Source organism: Pelobates fuscus, chromosome 5, assembly GCF_036172605.1.
Source record: "Pelobates fuscus isolate aPelFus1 chromosome 5, aPelFus1.pri, whole genome shotgun sequence".
Lineage (NCBI taxonomy): Eukaryota > Metazoa > Chordata > Amphibia > Anura > Pelobatidae > Pelobates > Pelobates fuscus.
This window is the reverse complement of record NC_086321.1, coordinates 66,615,260-66,632,985: the sequence shown is the minus strand read 5'-3', so window position 1 is coordinate 66,632,985 and position 17,726 is coordinate 66,615,260. Positions and strand designations below refer to the sequence as shown.

The 17,726-nt window shown below is 40.8% G+C and overlaps 1 protein-coding gene across 1 annotated transcript in view; it reads left to right on the top strand.

The window, feature by feature from the left end:
• PDZD2 (PDZ domain containing 2) overlaps window positions 1-17,726 on the top strand; it is a 264,784-nt gene that overhangs the window by 128,428 nt on the left and 118,630 nt on the right. Inside the window, exons 3-4 of the mRNA XM_063453956.1 lie at window positions 15,346-15,488; window positions 16,915-17,047. Coding sequence (XP_063310026.1) covers window positions 15,346-15,488; window positions 16,915-17,047 — 276 coding nt within the window. The remainder of the gene's footprint in view (window positions 1-15,345; window positions 15,489-16,914; window positions 17,048-17,726) is intronic.

Below are 17,726 nucleotides of genomic sequence, written 5' to 3'. Positions count from 1 at the left end.
GCTGCATTGATTGATCAGGAATAAGGAATATTGTTTCATACTTGCCGTAATTTTCTTTTCCTGGTCGTTCCCACCCATATTGTGGTGAAAGCCACTTCGCCACTGGGGGTTGGAGGGGAATACTTGCCAGCCCTTTACCTTTTACACGAACTAGGGGCACACATTGACTATGTTCATTCACCATTATGTTTGGTAATTCAAACGGTGCTTCAACGGTTTGAAATAGACCGGCCACACAGCCTAATTCTGTGGAATTGTTTTGGGCATGAAACCATGCGTGCGGTCAGTCACAAAGAGACTTCCAGGAATTTCCTGAACCCCTGCTCTGATCTTGGTGATTTTTGGGTATGTTATTCACCCACATCAGGGCTATATGGGGATATGTTGTGGTTTGGGGTACTTATTAGACTTTGTAAAAATGTGTGTTTTTCTGCCTGGAGATAATTGAGTTACATACAGTGCTTCATTTAATTATCTCACAGGCAGAGGGGAGGGATTGTATGTGTGTTATGGGCAGGGGCGGGCTGGGCCGGGGGGCAGGGAGGCAATTGCCCCCCAGGCCGCCCGAAATTATTTTAGGACCGGCCGCGGCGGGCCGGCCCTTTAAATGCTGCAGCCGCCGAGCGCTCTGTAAAGAGCGCTCGGCGGCTGCAGCTGCTTTTCCCTCCCCTCCCCTGTAGGTGGCCGAGCTGCACTCCGGTCCGCGGTCCCGGCCGGAGTGATAGGAAGGTGCACACTGAGTGTGCACTTCCTGTCAGTCCGGCCGGGTACAGGAAACAGAAACTCCTGTTCCGCGCGGAACAGGAGTTTCTGTTTCCTGTACCCGGCCGGACTGACAGGAAGGTGCACACTGATCACTTTCCTATCACTCCGGCCGGGACCGCGGACCGGAGTGCAGCTCGGCCACCTACAGGGGAGGGGGTAAAAAGAGGGGAGGGGGGAGAGTAAAAAGAGGGGAGGGGGGGGAGAGTAAAAAGAAGGGAGGGGGGAGAGTAAAAAGAGGGGAGGGGGGGAGAGTAAAAAGAGGGGAGGGGGGGAGAGTAAAAAGAGGGGAGGGGGGGAGAGTAAGAAGAGGGGAGGGGGGGAGAGTAAAAAGAGGGGAGGGGGGGAGAGTAAAAAGAGGGGAGGGGGGAGAGGAAGAAGAGGGGAGGGGGGAGAGTAAGAAGAGGGGAGGGGGGGAGAGTAAGAAAAGGGGAGGGGGGGAGAGTAAAAGAGGGGTGGGGGGGGGGGAGAGTAAGAAGAGGGGAGGGGGGAGAGTAAGAAGGAGGGGAGATAAGAAGGGGGGAGTAAGAACAAGAGTGGGGAGTAATTAGAAGAAGGGGGTAAGAAGAAGAGGGGGGTAAGAAGAAGAAGGGGGAGTAAGAAGAAGAAGGGGGAGTAAGAAGAAGAAGGGGGAGTAAGAAGAAGAGGGGGGAGTAAGAAGAAGAAGAAGGGGGTAAGAAGAAGAATGGGGTGGTAAGAAGAAGAAGGAGGGGGTAAGAAGAAGAAGAGGGGGTAAGAAGAAGTAGGAGGGTTAAGAAGAAGGGGGGAGTAATAAGAAGAAGGGGGTAAGAAGAACAAGGGGGAGTAAGAAGAACACAGGGAGGAGGGGGGGTAAGCAGAACACAGGGGGGGTGAGAACACACAGAGGGAGGAGTGAGAAGAACACAGGGAGGGTGGAAGGGGGATGAGAAGAGCACAGGGAGGGTGGGTGAGTGTGAGAAGAGACCGCTAGGGGAGGGTGGGGGAGAGGAGAGACCACTAAGGGGCAGGGGAGAGCTCTAAGGGACAGAAGGGACAGCTCTATAGGACAGGGGGCAAGACAGGGAGCTCTTTAACACTACGCGCACACACGCACACACAATGCATCCCTATACATACACAGAAACACACAATGCACCCCTATACATACACAGAAACACACAATGCATCCCTATACATACACAGAAACAGAACATGCTTCCCTTACACACAGAGAAACACACAATGCATCCATTACACACACACACAATGCAACCCTTACACACAAAGACAATGCATCATTTGCACACATACACAGAAACATACAATGCAAACCCTTACACACACATGCAAACAAATGTTTTTCTTACATACACACAGAAACACAATGCATCTCTTACACTCAATGCACACACATACAGACACACACCTTGCATCCCTTATGCATACAAACACAGATTCACACAATGCATCCCTCACACACAACCAGAAACACATAATACATCCCTTATACACAAATACACACTGCTTCCACTACACACAAACACACTGCATCACCTGCACAAACTGGTATCCCTATACACTACATACCATAAGCACACATATTAAATAACACATAACACATCCCCTACACACTCCACTCCCTGTGGGCGAGCTCATGGGTGGGTGGAACATATGAGTGGACCTTATGGGCATACTAACCGTCAGGCCCTGGGGCCCAGACCTTGAGCTGTGTAAGAGGCCACCAAAAATGGAGCTGCTTCCAATTCTCCCAGAACATTGAATTTTGTGACCACAGTTGCAAACAGCCTCCAGGGGTCCTGTTCTACACCAGACCAGTGGAGCCAAACTGCAGCCCATCATCATCCTCATCTAATTGTAAGTAGGCAATCTAGTATATTATTAGTGACACTAATCTATAATTTACCTCACATTAAAGGGACACTATAGCTTAATGAAGTGGTTGTGGTGTCTATAGCTGGTCCCTGCAGGCTTTTTAATGTAAACACACACTGTGTGCAGCACTGGCGTTAGTTCATATGGCAGATCATATGGGTGGGGCATTGTGATGTCACATGGGGGGGCGGCAAATTTATATTTTGTCTAGGGCGGCAAAAATCCTTGCACCGGCTCTGATCCTGGGCAGGTGCACCAGTCTACTGGTGACCCACAGGAGGGGAGTGCACTGATTGCACTGCACTCTCCTCCTGCCCAGACCCGTCTTGACCGTAGTGCAAGTGCCCTCTGCCCCTAATTTACAGTGGCTCACACTCACAACAAGCAGTGCCTGGAGCCCTTTGCAGAGACGGAAACAAAGAGGTTCTGCGGCAGCTGGCCGTCCTGCAAGCATTACATTAAACAGCTGTTCCCCATGCAGCCACAGGTGGCGTTGTGCTGGGAGACTGTGATTACTCTTCACTTCCTCCCAGCCTACAGAGCAGCGCATGGGGGAGAGAGGAGGAGGCATGATTTAATCTTGAATAAATCCTCTAAGCAAACCTTTATAAATTTGGGGGGATCAGCTCTGTTTCCACAGTTTATTGGTGTTTACTCTCATCTCTGTATTAATATTGAGGGATGTCTAAGTAGTAACATCAGTGTGTGTCAGCAGGGCCAGCCGTTAGGGTGGGCAAGCTGTGCGGTCACGCAGGGTGCCATGACAACAGAGGCGCCCGGCGGCCAACACAGCTCACAAGTTGGGTACACCAGCATATTTAATTTAAACGATTCGCTGGTGGTCCACTGGTGCGCACCAGCAGTAGGTGCAGTCAGATCAAATCCTCTCCCTCGTGGTTCCGGCGCTCAGTTAGTGAGTCAGAGCACAGGCTCAGAGATTCTCAGCCTGTGCTCTGACAACATTGAAAGTCAGAGCCGTGAAGGAGCGAGTATGGCAAAGAGCTACTGATTAGCATAACATCAATATCCGTTATAAAACCAGAAAAAGGTGGGCATGGATGGTGAACTGATTTGGTGGCGCAATGGGCCACTTGACTGGTTTTGCCCCCCAGGCCTAAGGCTGCCAGCCCTCCCCTGGTTATGGGAGTGTCGTACAGTTAATTACTGTTTTTATTGGTTTGTTAACTTTGTGTCCATGTGCCCAACAAGGTCCACGTGGGTGTCACCCTTGTTGGGAAACTTGCATAAAAGGCCAGTGTGCCTCCATTAAAATGGAGTTCCTGCTTAACCCTCAACACATAGCCTTGTCTCGTGATAGGAGGGAAACTGCTATATGTACACTAGGGATTGCTATACTCCTTATACTCCCCTGGGCTCTAATCACTAGCTCTTGTAAGCTACACTCTCTGAAGTAGGAGAGGTCTTTTCCACACGGTCCTGGATATCAGAGGTTGGTCCATGGTCGGAGGAAGACTGCGAGATCCCAGCTAAGCTACAGTGGTTGTGGAGTCTGTGGTGCTTATGGTCCTCGGCGTCAGCCAGGAAGCATCTGTTGGCAGAGGTGCCCAGTTGGGGTGCCAGGCAGTCAGTCACACATATACTATATATATATATATATATATATATATATATAAACAAATGGAAAGAGTGCACTCGAAAGGTCTTCGTAAAAATATAAACAGTTTATTGTGCCAAACTTCAAAGACAAATAAGTCGACGTTTCAGTCCCCGTAGGACTTTTTTCAAGACAATGAAGGCGGGAAAAAGAGTGATTTAAATATACCATACATGTGATCTGATTGGAGAGTGAGTTATATGAAAGAGAGGCTATATAAACGTGAATGCTATTCCTAATTGTAAGGTAGACATTAACCCCTCTGGTGCCTGTGAGTGAGGTCAGTAAGTGGATGTGATTACTGCCAAGTGATGAACAATCTGCTCTCGCAAACATATTAAAATACAAGGATAGGAGATATCAAGGCCACCGTAGCATATCAGAGTCTATTGGGCTTCTATTTAAGTATATAAGACTACTTGTTAATCAAAATTTAAACAAATGATAAGTTGAACAGTAACTTTAAGGTGGCTACATTTCTATGTTAGAGTTCCAAATGCCTAATGGTTACAGATCTAGACATAGATACATTACAGAAAGTATTTAAAGGGCCATAGATATACAAAGTAAATACTTAGCTGGGTCTATACAATATTACGAGAATTTATTATCATCATTATACTGAGCTAGATTAATATAAGTATATAGATGGTCCCCTGAGTCGATCATGAATAATGGTTCCTCTATGACATTTCATACTGTATACGAAAAACTTTTTTACTGTATACGAAACTTTTTTTGACCATATTACGTCTTTATCTCTTCGGGATGAAGCAGTTGAGTGGGTTAATTTCGTTTAGTCCCCCCAGGGATAAAGTCCCTAAGGTAAAGATCCAAAAAGCTTCTCTTTGAAGAAGTAGAACATCTCTATCACCCCCCCTCGTCGGGGCCGGGACGTGTTCAATGCCCATAAATTTCAATGTGGGCAATGTATGTCCTACTTCCAGGAAATGCTTGGCTATGGGAGTAGTAGCTATACCACTGGATAACGCTGTCCTGATGGTGGATCTGTGTCCCCTCATGCGTTCCCTGAGATCATTGGACGTTTTGCCGATATACATAAGTCCACACGGGCAGGTAATGCGGTAAATTACGTGTGTGGTGGTACACGTTATCCTTTGTCGTATTTTATATTCTTTACCTGAGTGAGGGTGGTAAAACGCTTTGCCCGGTGTCATACTGTTACAGGCCATACATTTTAGACATCGATAGCAGCCTGGGTTTTGAATAGACTGATATGTTGTTTGTGTATCTGTATGAACTAGATAATCTCTGAGCTTACGGTTCCTCCTGTAGCTAATCATCGGGTTATTCTGGAATGTCGTCGGTAGTGTTTTATCTTTTTTAAGGACCTCCCAGTTGCTCCTAATCTTATGGGACATCTCGCCCGATAGTGAATGGTACGTTTGAGGAAAGATCATTCTACTTTGGTTGTTCTTGATTTTAGGGCCATCAGTGTAGTTTTTAAGTGCCTTAGAATATGCACACTCCAACATATGTCTTGGGTATCCACGTTGTGAAAATTTTTCAAACATTTCTTGCACCTGATTTGCAGCTTTCATTGAATCAGAGTTGTTCCTCAGTATCCTCATAAATTGGGATACCGGTAGAGATTTAATGAGGTTAGGGGGGTGGTGACTACTGGCATGTAATAACGTATTGCGGTCAGTTTCTTTTGCAAATAGAGTATATCCCAGTTTATTGTTTTCTATAAAAATACGAAGATCCAGAAAATCAATTTGTTTGTTGTTGATTTGATAGGTGAGTCTTACTGGTGAATCTAGCTGGTTTAATGACCGTATCATGTCGTGTAGACCTTGTTCCTCGCCTGTCAGGCGAGGAACAAGGTCTACACGACATGATACGGTCATTAAACCAGCTAGATTCACCAGTAAGACTCCCCTATCAAATCAACAACAAACAAATTGATTTTCTGGATCTTCGTATTTTTATAGAAAACAATAAACTGGGATATACTCTATTTGCAAAAGAAACTGACCGCAATACGTTATTACATGCCAGTAGTCACCACCCCCCTAACCTCATTAAATCTCTACCGGTATCCCAATTTATGAGGATACTGAGGAACAACTCTGATTCAATGAAAGCTGCAAATCAGGTGCAAGAAATGTTTGAAAAATTTTCACAACGTGGATACCCAAGACATATGTTGGAGTGTGCATATTCTAAGGCACTTAAAAACTACACTGATGGCCCTAAAATCAAGAACAACCAAAGTAGAATGATCTTTCCTCAAACGTACCATTCACTATCGGGCGAGATGTCCCATAAGATTAGGAGCAACTGGGAGGTCCTTAAAAAAGATAAAACACTACCGACGACATTCCAGAATAACCCGATGATTAGCTACAGGAGGAACCGTAAGCTCAGAGATTATCTAGTTCATACAGATACACAAACAACATATCAGTCTATTCAAAACCCAGGCTGCTATCGATGTCTAAAATGTATGGCCTGTAACAGTATGACACCGGGCAAAGCGTTTTACCACCCTCACTCAGGTAAAGAATATAAAATACGACAAAGGATAACGTGTACCACCACACACGTAATTTACCGCATTACCTGCCCGTGTGGACTTATGTATATCGGCAAAACGTCCAATGATCTCAGGGAACGCATGAGGGGACACAGATCCACCATCAGGACAGCGTTATCCAGTGGTATAGCTACTACTCCCATAGCCAAGCATTTCCTGGAAGTAGGACATACATTGCCCACATTGAAATTTATGGGCATTGAACACGTCCCGGCCCCGACGAGGGGGGGTGATAGAGATGTTCTACTTCTTCAAAGAGAAGCTTTTTGGATCTTTACTTTAGGGACTTTATCCCCGGGGGGACTAAACGAAATTAACCCACTCAACTGCTTCATCCCGAAGAGATAAAGACGTAATATGGTCAAAAAAAGTTTCGTATACAGTAAAAAAGTTTTTCGTATACAGTATGAAATGTCATAGAGGAACCATTATTCATGATCGACTCAGGGGACCATCTATATACTTATATTAATCTAGCTCAGTATAATGATGATAATAAATTCTCGTAATATTGTATAGACCCAGCTAAGTATTTACTTTGTATATCTATGGCCCTTTAAATACTTTCTGTAATGTATCTATGTCTAGATCTGTAACCATTAGGCATTTGGAACTCTAACATAGAAATGTAGCCACCTTAAAGTTACTGTTCAACTTATCATTTGTTTAAATTTTGATTAACAAGTAGTCTTATATACTTAAATAGAAGCCCAATAGACTCTGATATGCTACGGTGGCCTTGATATCTCCTATCCTTGTATTTTAATATGTTTGCGAGAGCAGATTGTTCATCACTTGGCAGTAATCACATCCACTTACTGACCTCACTCACAGGCACCAGAGGGGTTAATGTCTACCTTACAATTAGGAATAGCATTCACGTTTATATAGCCTCTCTTTCATATAACTCACTCTCCAATCAGATCACATGTATGGTATATTTAAATCACTCTTTTTCCCGCCTTCATTGTCTTGAAAAAAGTCCTACGGGGACTGAAACGTCGACTTATTTGTCTTTGAAGTTTGGCACAATAAACTGTTTATATTTTTACGAAGACCTTTCGAGTGCACTCTTTCCATTTGTTTATATTGAAGGCTGAGGCAGCACCGAGGCAAGTACAAGACCGGTACATTGAGTGCGGGACATTTGCAATTTATATATATATATATATATATATATATATTTGTGTGTGTGTATAATATTCTGGTCTGTAAATAGTCATTGCATATTCACAGCCAAATGTTTCCCTCACCCTTTAAAGCCCAACCAGAAGTTTACCTTCACTCCTCACTCCAACCAACCAATTCCCCATAGCCTCAACTACATGTCTTCCCTTCCCCCCAACCCAAACGTACACTTCTTTTTTTTTTTTACTTACCACCCAAAACCCAACATCAATTTTTTAGGTTTTACCTCATCTCCATCCTGGAACCACAGTTTTTTCCCTCACGAATCCCAATCCACAAGCTTTCTCTCACCCCCCACCACAACCATAAGTTCTTCCCTCAAACCTGCACAAGTCCCACACCTGCCACATGTTTTTCATCACTTGCCACCTCAATTAAAAGTCCCCTCCACACCCCAATTACAAGTTTTTCAAACATCTATTAATTCCAACCTCTAATTTTCCCTAACCCTGACCCCAATCACAACTTTTCCCTCGCCACCTACCGCAACAGCAAGTGTTCCCACACACCCCACCCCATTCAAAGACTTCCCTCACCACCCAACCCCAAGCACAAAGTTTTTCTCACCAACCAAATCCAACTTCAGGTTTTCCCTCACCCCCACCCCTTTACCCCAGCAACATTTTGCCATCAACTCCTCAAGCCTTCCACACCAGCCAAAGTTTCCCCTTATACAACAGTTCAGCAACATCCTCCATTGCATCCCAGGCACAATTTCATTCTCATTTTTCAGTCATGCTTGCTTATTTACTGTCCCTTGAATTATTATTATTGCTTGTTAAAATAATTGATTTGAAAAACAATCTCTAACACCGCTGTCATCACATCATAGCTATTTCAGCCTCAGTTTTGCCATTTTAATTTTATACAGTTTGAAGTGTAATCAATAACCCTGTTAGCTGCAAATTTTTGAATAACACATACAGATAAGGCAGTTCACTAAAGTACTTTAAGCTTCTGGTGGGATCAAATGAGCCCACCTGAAAACATAGCCGCTTTGGAGAATATTTCCACTTTTAATTCACTTTCAACTCCCAATGAACACTTTAGTCAACAGCCCTATGCTTTAGACCAAAAAAAGCAGAGTAAGACAAATTCTTTAAGTGCTAGTGAATTAATGACTCCGTGAGTGGCATGTGGACCAATGGTTGATCTAGGCTGGTATTAATTAAAACCCACTGAATTGTTTCTGTGGATGTATGTAACAGAATCTGGTAGTATGATACATGTCTTTTGTTTGACAAGTTTCAGAAGCCTCTTGGAATGCAGATTATATAAAGAGCTGTGTTATGTGCAGAGAGCCACCGTCTCCTTAGCCTGCATTCCTAAAACGTTTGACAATTCAATAACCCATTCAGCGAGCACATTTAAATTCCGTCACATCTATTCGTATTACAGTAAGAAGAGGGCATGCTAAGTGACAGACTTCATAAATATATGAAACGATTATTTCCCCTGGTCATGAAATAAAAGTATGCACTATGCACTTTTAAGGAGTGGGTGTTTGCACGGCTCTGGTTTCCCCTCGGCTCTTAAACGTCTTAAATGATGACAAGCATCACAAAAGGTTTTTATAAATGTAAAAAATACAGACCGCAGGAGTATAATGTTAGCTCAGCTGGGTTTCCGTGAGATCTTTATTTTTCTACAGACACTGTGAGACACAGGTTGGTATCGCCAGATGTGTATATTTTATGTGAGTATTGTGTGCAGGTGTACTCGACATTTAGTAAGTTAAAAGAACAACAACATAGGGGAGAGCTTTTTATTTTATTTTTTATTTTTTATCATCCGTAGGAAGGGTAACAAGGGGTTAACCCTTACTTTTAATACATTACAGAAATGAGAACAAAATGCCCTATCCAAATAGGTTTCTCATGAGGTTGAAACATACACTTTAATTTGATTGATAAAACATAACATTTAACCAAAATTCTATTAAAAATCTATACAAAAATATATAATCAAAAAAGGAAAAAAATAATAAGAAAAGAAAGAAGGGCAAAACTAGGGGTGTTTACGAAATACACTGATTGATAGGGGCACGGTTTACGGTACTCTTACAATAACTTACAAAGCTTTATGGGTGAGCAGAGGTTATATCTCTGGAAGCGATAGCCAAGTAATACCTATATTCAATCAGATAGCCAATAGATATTTAGACTGACTGATTGCTGAACGGGAGCAGTGAGCCGTTTTCATGGAGCATAATAAGATAGTAGTTATTATTATTATTATTATTATTATTATATTATTTATAGAGCGCCGTCAAATTCCGCAGCGCTTTACAATGGGTGGACGAACAGACATGTAGTTGTAACCAGACAAGTTGGACACACAGGAACAGAGGGGTTAAGGGCCCTGCTCAATGAGCTTACATGGTAGAGGGAGTGGGGTAAAATGACACAAAAGGTAAGGATAGTATTAGACAAGTGACAGTTGCAGAAGAGGAATCAGTTGGGAGCTATTAAGAGTTTAATTGATACGCTTTTATGAAGAAGTGGGTTTTTAATGATTTTTTGAAGGAGTGGAGACTGGGTGAGCATCTAACGGAGGAGGGAAGCGAGTTCCACAGGAACGGTGCAGCCCTCGAGAAGTCTTGAAGGCGAGCATCAGAGGTGGGAGTACGGACAGAAGATAGACGTAAGTCTTCAGCAGATCGTAATAGTTAGTTTACCTCAAAGATTAGGTGCCCACGAAGGCACAGTATAGCCTAGTGCTACTTAAGCTCCATGATTAAAAAGCTATTAAATTAGCATTTCTCTAACTCTTAACCAGATCACAATTTTTTATTGGGTGCATAAGAAAGACATGTTAGTAGGAAGCACACTATCTTCGCTGGGTGTAGTTCCACTGGTTACAAACCTCAGTTGATAAATTGATACAATCACATCACCTCATCTGATTCTCAGGGAATCGCTACATTTGCAGATACTCTGTTACAGTTACTTTTAAGAGGTTTCACTACTAATTTGACTATAAGTGTTGAACGGATACCCAATACTAGGAGTATCCTTATGTAAAACTGGCCAAACTGCGTACACATATCCTATTATCCTGTGAATTGAAGTGTATTTTGTAAATCCCTTCTTTCTTTTCCTTATTTTCTTATTATTTTTTCCCTTTTTGATTATATATTTTTGTATAGGTTTTTAATAGAATTTTGATTAAATGTTATGTTTTATCAATCAAATTAAAGTGTATACTTCAACCTCATAAGAAACCTATTTGGATAGGGCATTTTGTTCTCATTTCTCTAAATTTTGTAATTTAAAAGTTTTCACTTAAGTTTCTGTATGGTTATAGCAAAGACAAATGAAATTGGGGGAACACCCGATATGTGCATTCTGCAGGGATGGTACTGCTGTAATGACCAATATTCATACATAATACAAGTAAGGTTTCGGCGCACACATAAAAATACACTTAGAATTCTTATCATGTTACTTAGAATCACCTAAAAAAAAACAAATATGGGGATTCTGTTCCACCAAATGGCCATATTGTGTAAAGTTCACCCCTATTTCACAGTGCCCCAATATCTGTGGGTCCTGCACTAATTCCAAATGTGGGAGACAAATTAAATGGTGCTAGTGCTAAGTAAGCTAAAGTGAATTTAATGAATCTATTGTAAGAGCATTGTAAGTATACAGAATACAAAATGAATGTGATAAAATCAGTTAGAAACCGTGTCAAAACTTAACAATTAATGTGTTAGAGTTTGGATTAATCTACTCACAATTCAAATTATAAATGTGCTAAATGAAGGTTATAATAAGTGACATTACTGTTCAAAAACTCTATATATAGAGTGGTCACCTGTAAAGAGGCTTCTGAAGCTGGGGTTCCCATATTTGTTTTCTTAGGTGATTTTAAGTAGCCTGCTAAGACTTAGGAGTGTAATTGTATGTGTATGCTGTAACTTAATATGTATTTTATATGGTTATAGACATTCACAAGAGTCAATCTTTAAAAAATAAAAATAAAAAAAAATTCATTGTCAGAACTAATATACTAAAGTAGTTCTGACTTCAGTTAGCAAAAAATGACAGTTCTGTGGAAGTATGTTGAAAGCTCCTTATCCCTTTGCCAAAACAAAGACCGTCCATTCTGCACAGGTATAATGCGAGTCATACATGGATATGAAATTTGTCCTATATAAATCTTTTAGTAAACATGTTTCTATGCCTAAATTGCAATTGTGGAGGATCACAGTCCGACCCAATACTGACTGTGATAGCCTTCAGACACGTTGCAGTCTACGCAACACTGATACGAACAAATTGCTTTTTGTAGATGTAAAAACCAAATCCGTGGTGATCACAGTGACAGTGGAAGGGGGAAATATATTTTGCTGTGAGGTATGCTGAGCTCTGAGTGGGGACCCACTTTACGGCAAGCTACTTTACCTGTTGTCTGTTCTCGGTATTCTCTTGCACCCTGATTTTTTGCTCCCTCTAAGTTTAAAGGGTAATCCAGATATGGACCCCTTGCTAACGGTCCTTAGATGGGTATTGGCTATACCTCACTGACTGGGATCAGTCTGATATGCAAATGGTCTAGATTCTCTTTGTAATGTCACACGATGAGCTAAAACTACTTTGAGATCTGAGCGGAAGGACAAGCTTCTTGAGCTGTTGCCCTTTCTCCGTATTCTCTTGCCCCCTGTTTTTTTATTTTATTTTATGTAGTGTACTTATGAGCACTTCTCCAACACCTTAGGCACCAACTGCATTTATTAACCATGTACCTGTACTCATGTGAAAACGTGAATACTAAAAAAATAAATATTAATTCAAGGTGTACGTTTAAATCTCTGAATTTTTTCGGGAATTCCCTGGTGTCATGTTGAATACATTGCCTGTGCAAACTTTACCTTCTGTCAATTACAAGTGCCCTTGAGTGTTTCCCCCAGTAGCAAAATTGTAAAAAATGTCATTGATCAATGTAAGTACTGATGCGTTTGTTGTCTCTTGTCTAGTGTAGAAATGCAGTGGAATCCTAGTACATGACGCAACATATCCCTCTTTCTCCTGTGCAGTACACCAGCTAACACAGAACTCTAGCTCACTTGGTTTTATACAGTAATGGGATTTTGCTACATTACTATACTTTAAGTGCTGGATTTTACATTTTTTTATGTCCTTTCTGATCTGTGTCTGTTATGCATTCACCCCTAATGCATTCTACGGTGAAGCATTAAAGCAAGAAAGAACAAGTTTTTACCATCTAGTGGTTTACAAAAGATAACAGGTGTTTATAGTGTGACTCTCTATAAAATGACCAGCACCTCTCTCCATCTGGTCTGAATATTATTATCACTATTATTATTATTGTATTGGTAGTATTTTTTCTACTCGAACAACTCTTATGCTGGGATTTCAGGAAATATGTTCACCTTGTTTCAGGCTTTCCAAACCTTATTAACCAGATTTCTTCTAAGTAAAAGGAAATGTGATAAAATTATGGATATGTTGAAGAAACTATTCTGAATACCAGCAAAGCAGAAAGTCTGATTCGGTGTCTTGACAAGCATCCAATGAGCGGTCCACTCTGGGCCCATGCTATCCATTTCTTATCTTCCATAAAACTTTATAGTGCCCATGCCTTTTCAATCATCATTAAACCACCTGTCTTCAAGACAAAAAGAAATAGGGAACATTCAGAAAGGGGCAATCTAGCGCAGCTCTCGCATTCGTATCTGACATCATCATACCTCCCAAGAGTCCCTATTTAGGAGTGGCAGTTCCTATTTTGTGCCCAAATCCCTATGTCTCTCTTTTCTATCCTAATGTTCCTCTTTTGCCGGAGCTCAGTATTCTTGGTGTATCCGAATTTATACCAAATCTTTACAGCGATAGTATTCACTGTAATGTGTTTTTAAACTAAAATAAATGTGTTTATAAATCAGTCCGGATAAATAAACTTTCTTAAATAAAATGTTGTTCTAAATTGGGTTTTTGTTGCATACATTACTTCTAGTAAGTTACCTAAAATTTCTAATGGCAAGCCAGTCCCTGGCCATACCTCCAGGGCATGAGCCCTGCAGGAACGCGTGGGAACGGCATTCCAGCACTTTTTTTACAGCAGGAATGCCGTTCCTGCTGTGCTGCAGGCAATCGGGGTGGCAAAAAATGCCACCCCAAAATTTCCCCTGTGTTCCCGCTGTCATGTGGGGGCCCAAGAGGTGGCCTGATGAACCCCCCCCCGGCTGGCGCCTTTCTCCCTGTCAGACGCGGCGAGGGAGCTGTGTTCTCTCTGCTCCCTCTTGCCACGCGCCGTTTGCTGATGCCGGAATATGATGTCATATTCCGGCTCCCAGCATCAGTAGACTGATGGGGAGACAGGTGCCCGCCCCACTGGACCCCAGGGACAGGCCCACGCCAGCTCTCCAGGTAGGGAGGCTGGGTGGACATTTTTTTTAATTGAAAAAATATATATTTGTGAGTGTGTGTGTGTCTGTGAGTGTATGTGTGTGTATCTGTGTGTGTGTGTGTGTGTGTGTGTATATATGTATATATATATATATATATATGTATATATATATATATATATATATATATATGTATATAAATGATCCTGATCCTGAAGAAAGTCCTCTTAGAAGAACTGAAACGTTGATCGCAAATACTTTTATGCTTCTTCAATAAACTTTGGACTTTTATACAAAACCGTGAGTGCAGCCATCTACTTGGATTTATATATATATTTATATATATATATATATATATATATATATATATATATATATATATATACACACACATATATATATATATATATACACACACGCATATATATATTTATAATAGACCAGTGTATATTATTGGGGGGGGGCAGGGAGTTTTTTGGGGGGGAATCTTGGGTGATTAGATTCACACATCTAAAATTGAAACGTTCCTCTTTTTCCATTCAAAATGTTGGGAGGTATGCATCATTAAGAACCCTGAAAGACCATAAAATTTTCAGAAGAGATCTCAAAAATCGATCATTGACTGAACTTTTAACATGTAATAACCTCCGATACCTTTTAAATTCGTCTTCCCTTTGCTCACCTTGCATTTACTCTTTTGCCGTTTTTCAAAACCTTGCACTTCTACACATTACCTTCTTCATAGAAACAGGTGTCTCCTGTATATGCCCTTTATAAATACAGAGATAATATCAGGTTTAAGAGGAATAATTAGTGCTGTAGGATGTGCATAGGACAATACATGTTTCATCGTTACAGTAGACTTGAGGTATAGTAAGTACTATTGTAGTGTGTGGCAGCATCACATGATGTTGATCTTTGATGCCCAAGTTCTCTCCTAATGTGTCCATACCTGCAAGATTTAGCTTTGTGATGTTGTCTATTCTATTTCAGCGGGAAGGCTGCTGCATATGGAAGATGCATATGTTAAAGGGAGCAAATGGCCTGGGAATACAGATTACTGGAGGCCGAGGTTCCAAGAGGTCCCCTCATGGGATAGTTGTGGCTCACGTAGAAGAAGGTGGATGTGCTGACAGGTAAGTGATCGTCGCTTTAATTTATTTTTTACCATTTGCCATTTACCAGATCAAGTGCCCTCTGTATCTATGTTCTTACCATGTCAAGTGCCCTCTGAGTCTCCTGAAAGATTAACGGAGTATTCAAAGTGGGGTAGTAATGGGTACACACATTGAAAGAGTAATGGGTATACACAGTGAGAGAGTAAGTTAAAAGGTGTAAAACTGATATTTTAGCATGAGCCTGACTAGTAATAATACATAATCATTATGTGCCCTATAAATGTGTTTATTAATAAAACTGAAATGTAATGAAGTGAAATCTAAATTGTAATTTAGCTAATATAAAGATCTCTTTTGTGTTAATGGGATTATGAACACAAATTAAATCTTTGTATTTGCTTAGTTTGCCTATATTTTGCAATTTGGATTTCAGTTCATGACATTTGAGAGTTTAGTTAATAAACTGTGAAGTGGTTTATGTTAAAAATAAATCAATTCTATGAAGATCGTGCTTTCATTTGTTAATGGTTTGACAGTTTCCATTTATTCCTAGGTGGTGTATATATAGTCAATTCTCCCTCTTCTGCCCGTTAACTCCCAGATTAGTGTTATACATTTAGGTTGGGTTAATGAACCTCCCACTCTTTCGTTTTATATCTGGGACAGTTTCTGTGATGTCTGCCAAATAAATAAAGTTGCAACATAATTGGGAGATGACTGTACACATATCCACTCCAAGGAGAGAATGACAGATTATTTTTGTCACTTATTGGCAACGTAATCCTAAGTATTGAAGGGGAGGAAGTAATTAAATTTGTTTACAGCTCTGCTAGTGACATAGAGCCAGAAACAGGGACATTTGGATTCTTGTTTCATCCTCTTCGCTCTGTTCACCTTACTATAAAACGAGATTGGAATCTCTATGGGAATCTGGATGAATATACGGTACTCACTAATAATAAACGTACGGGCCTATTCACCAACTTTCATTGGAATAATAGTGATAAGTTCTTTTTATTCCCCTGTGGGACTTAAAAGATATGAATCCCAGATTTAACATTATTTCTGTTAGATTCAACTTTATCACTTAGCATTTGCAAATTGAAGTGGGAGGTTACATTCACAATTCCCTTCCCCTTATTTGCGCATGTTCTCAATCTTAAAACTTCCTGTCAGAGTTGCACAGCATGTATAAATAGTAAAAGGGAAGGAAAATGATATTACCAGCCAACGCAAAATTAGTCTGTGCACAGACACCGCTACGGATAAGCAGATGTCATCTTTAACAGGTAACAGCTGCATTAAAATCTCTGCTAGTTGCATTGCATTAGAATGATTGATGTGTTCTCTAAAGCACGTGTAGAGCTAATGGAATTTATTTTGTCCCTTACCAACTAGTTATTTTTTTTCTGAATGAATTTTTTATTTGTTTTTTCTTTTTTAGGGATGGCAGATTAAAGGCAGGTGATGAGTTACTGATGATAAATGGCCAGTCATTGGTTGGAATCTCTCACCAAGAAGCTGTGGCCATTCTCCGGGCAACTGTTGGCCTTGTTCAGCTTGTAGTTGCCAGCAGGGTAGGTTTATACACCGTTATAATGTGACATTGTAACTTTGTCATCAGAATAATTCCCTGAACCTTTATATATTTATTTAAAAATTGTTTATACCTTGTGTTGTTCTGTCTGGCAGATTTTTTGTTAGAAACGAAAGAAAACATTTTTTTTCCTCATTGTGATTGTGAGGTTATGCCCCTTTCTTGAGTGTGACGTACAATGAATGGGTAGACAGGACTTTTCTCCTTTAAAGTTAAACTGTAGCTTCTCATAAAAAAGTTCACCTTTTAGGATGATAACAATAAACATACAAAGCTACTCAAGAATGATTTTAAAGCAAGAACCAATTAAAGCCCAGACCTTATTAATCAGTTTTAGGATCTCTGTAACGTTTTGACAATTGCTAGCAAGATATAAAAACTTTTACCAAACTTCATAAATTGAAGAGTGTTCACCAGTGGACCCCATCTAATCTGAAGTGTTTGGTACATTGTGGAATTTAAAAGGTAAAATATCCCCCCAAATCCATTTCAATTCCAGGAGGTAACACTACAAAAAACTGAAAACACCAAAGGGGTAAATAGATGTGCAAGGGGTACTCTACTTGCATTTATGTTCATTATTATAGATTAACATTAATAATTGATAGTGATATAAAAAGGTTCACTTTCTCCCCCAAGTTAAAATTAGGAATCGTTTT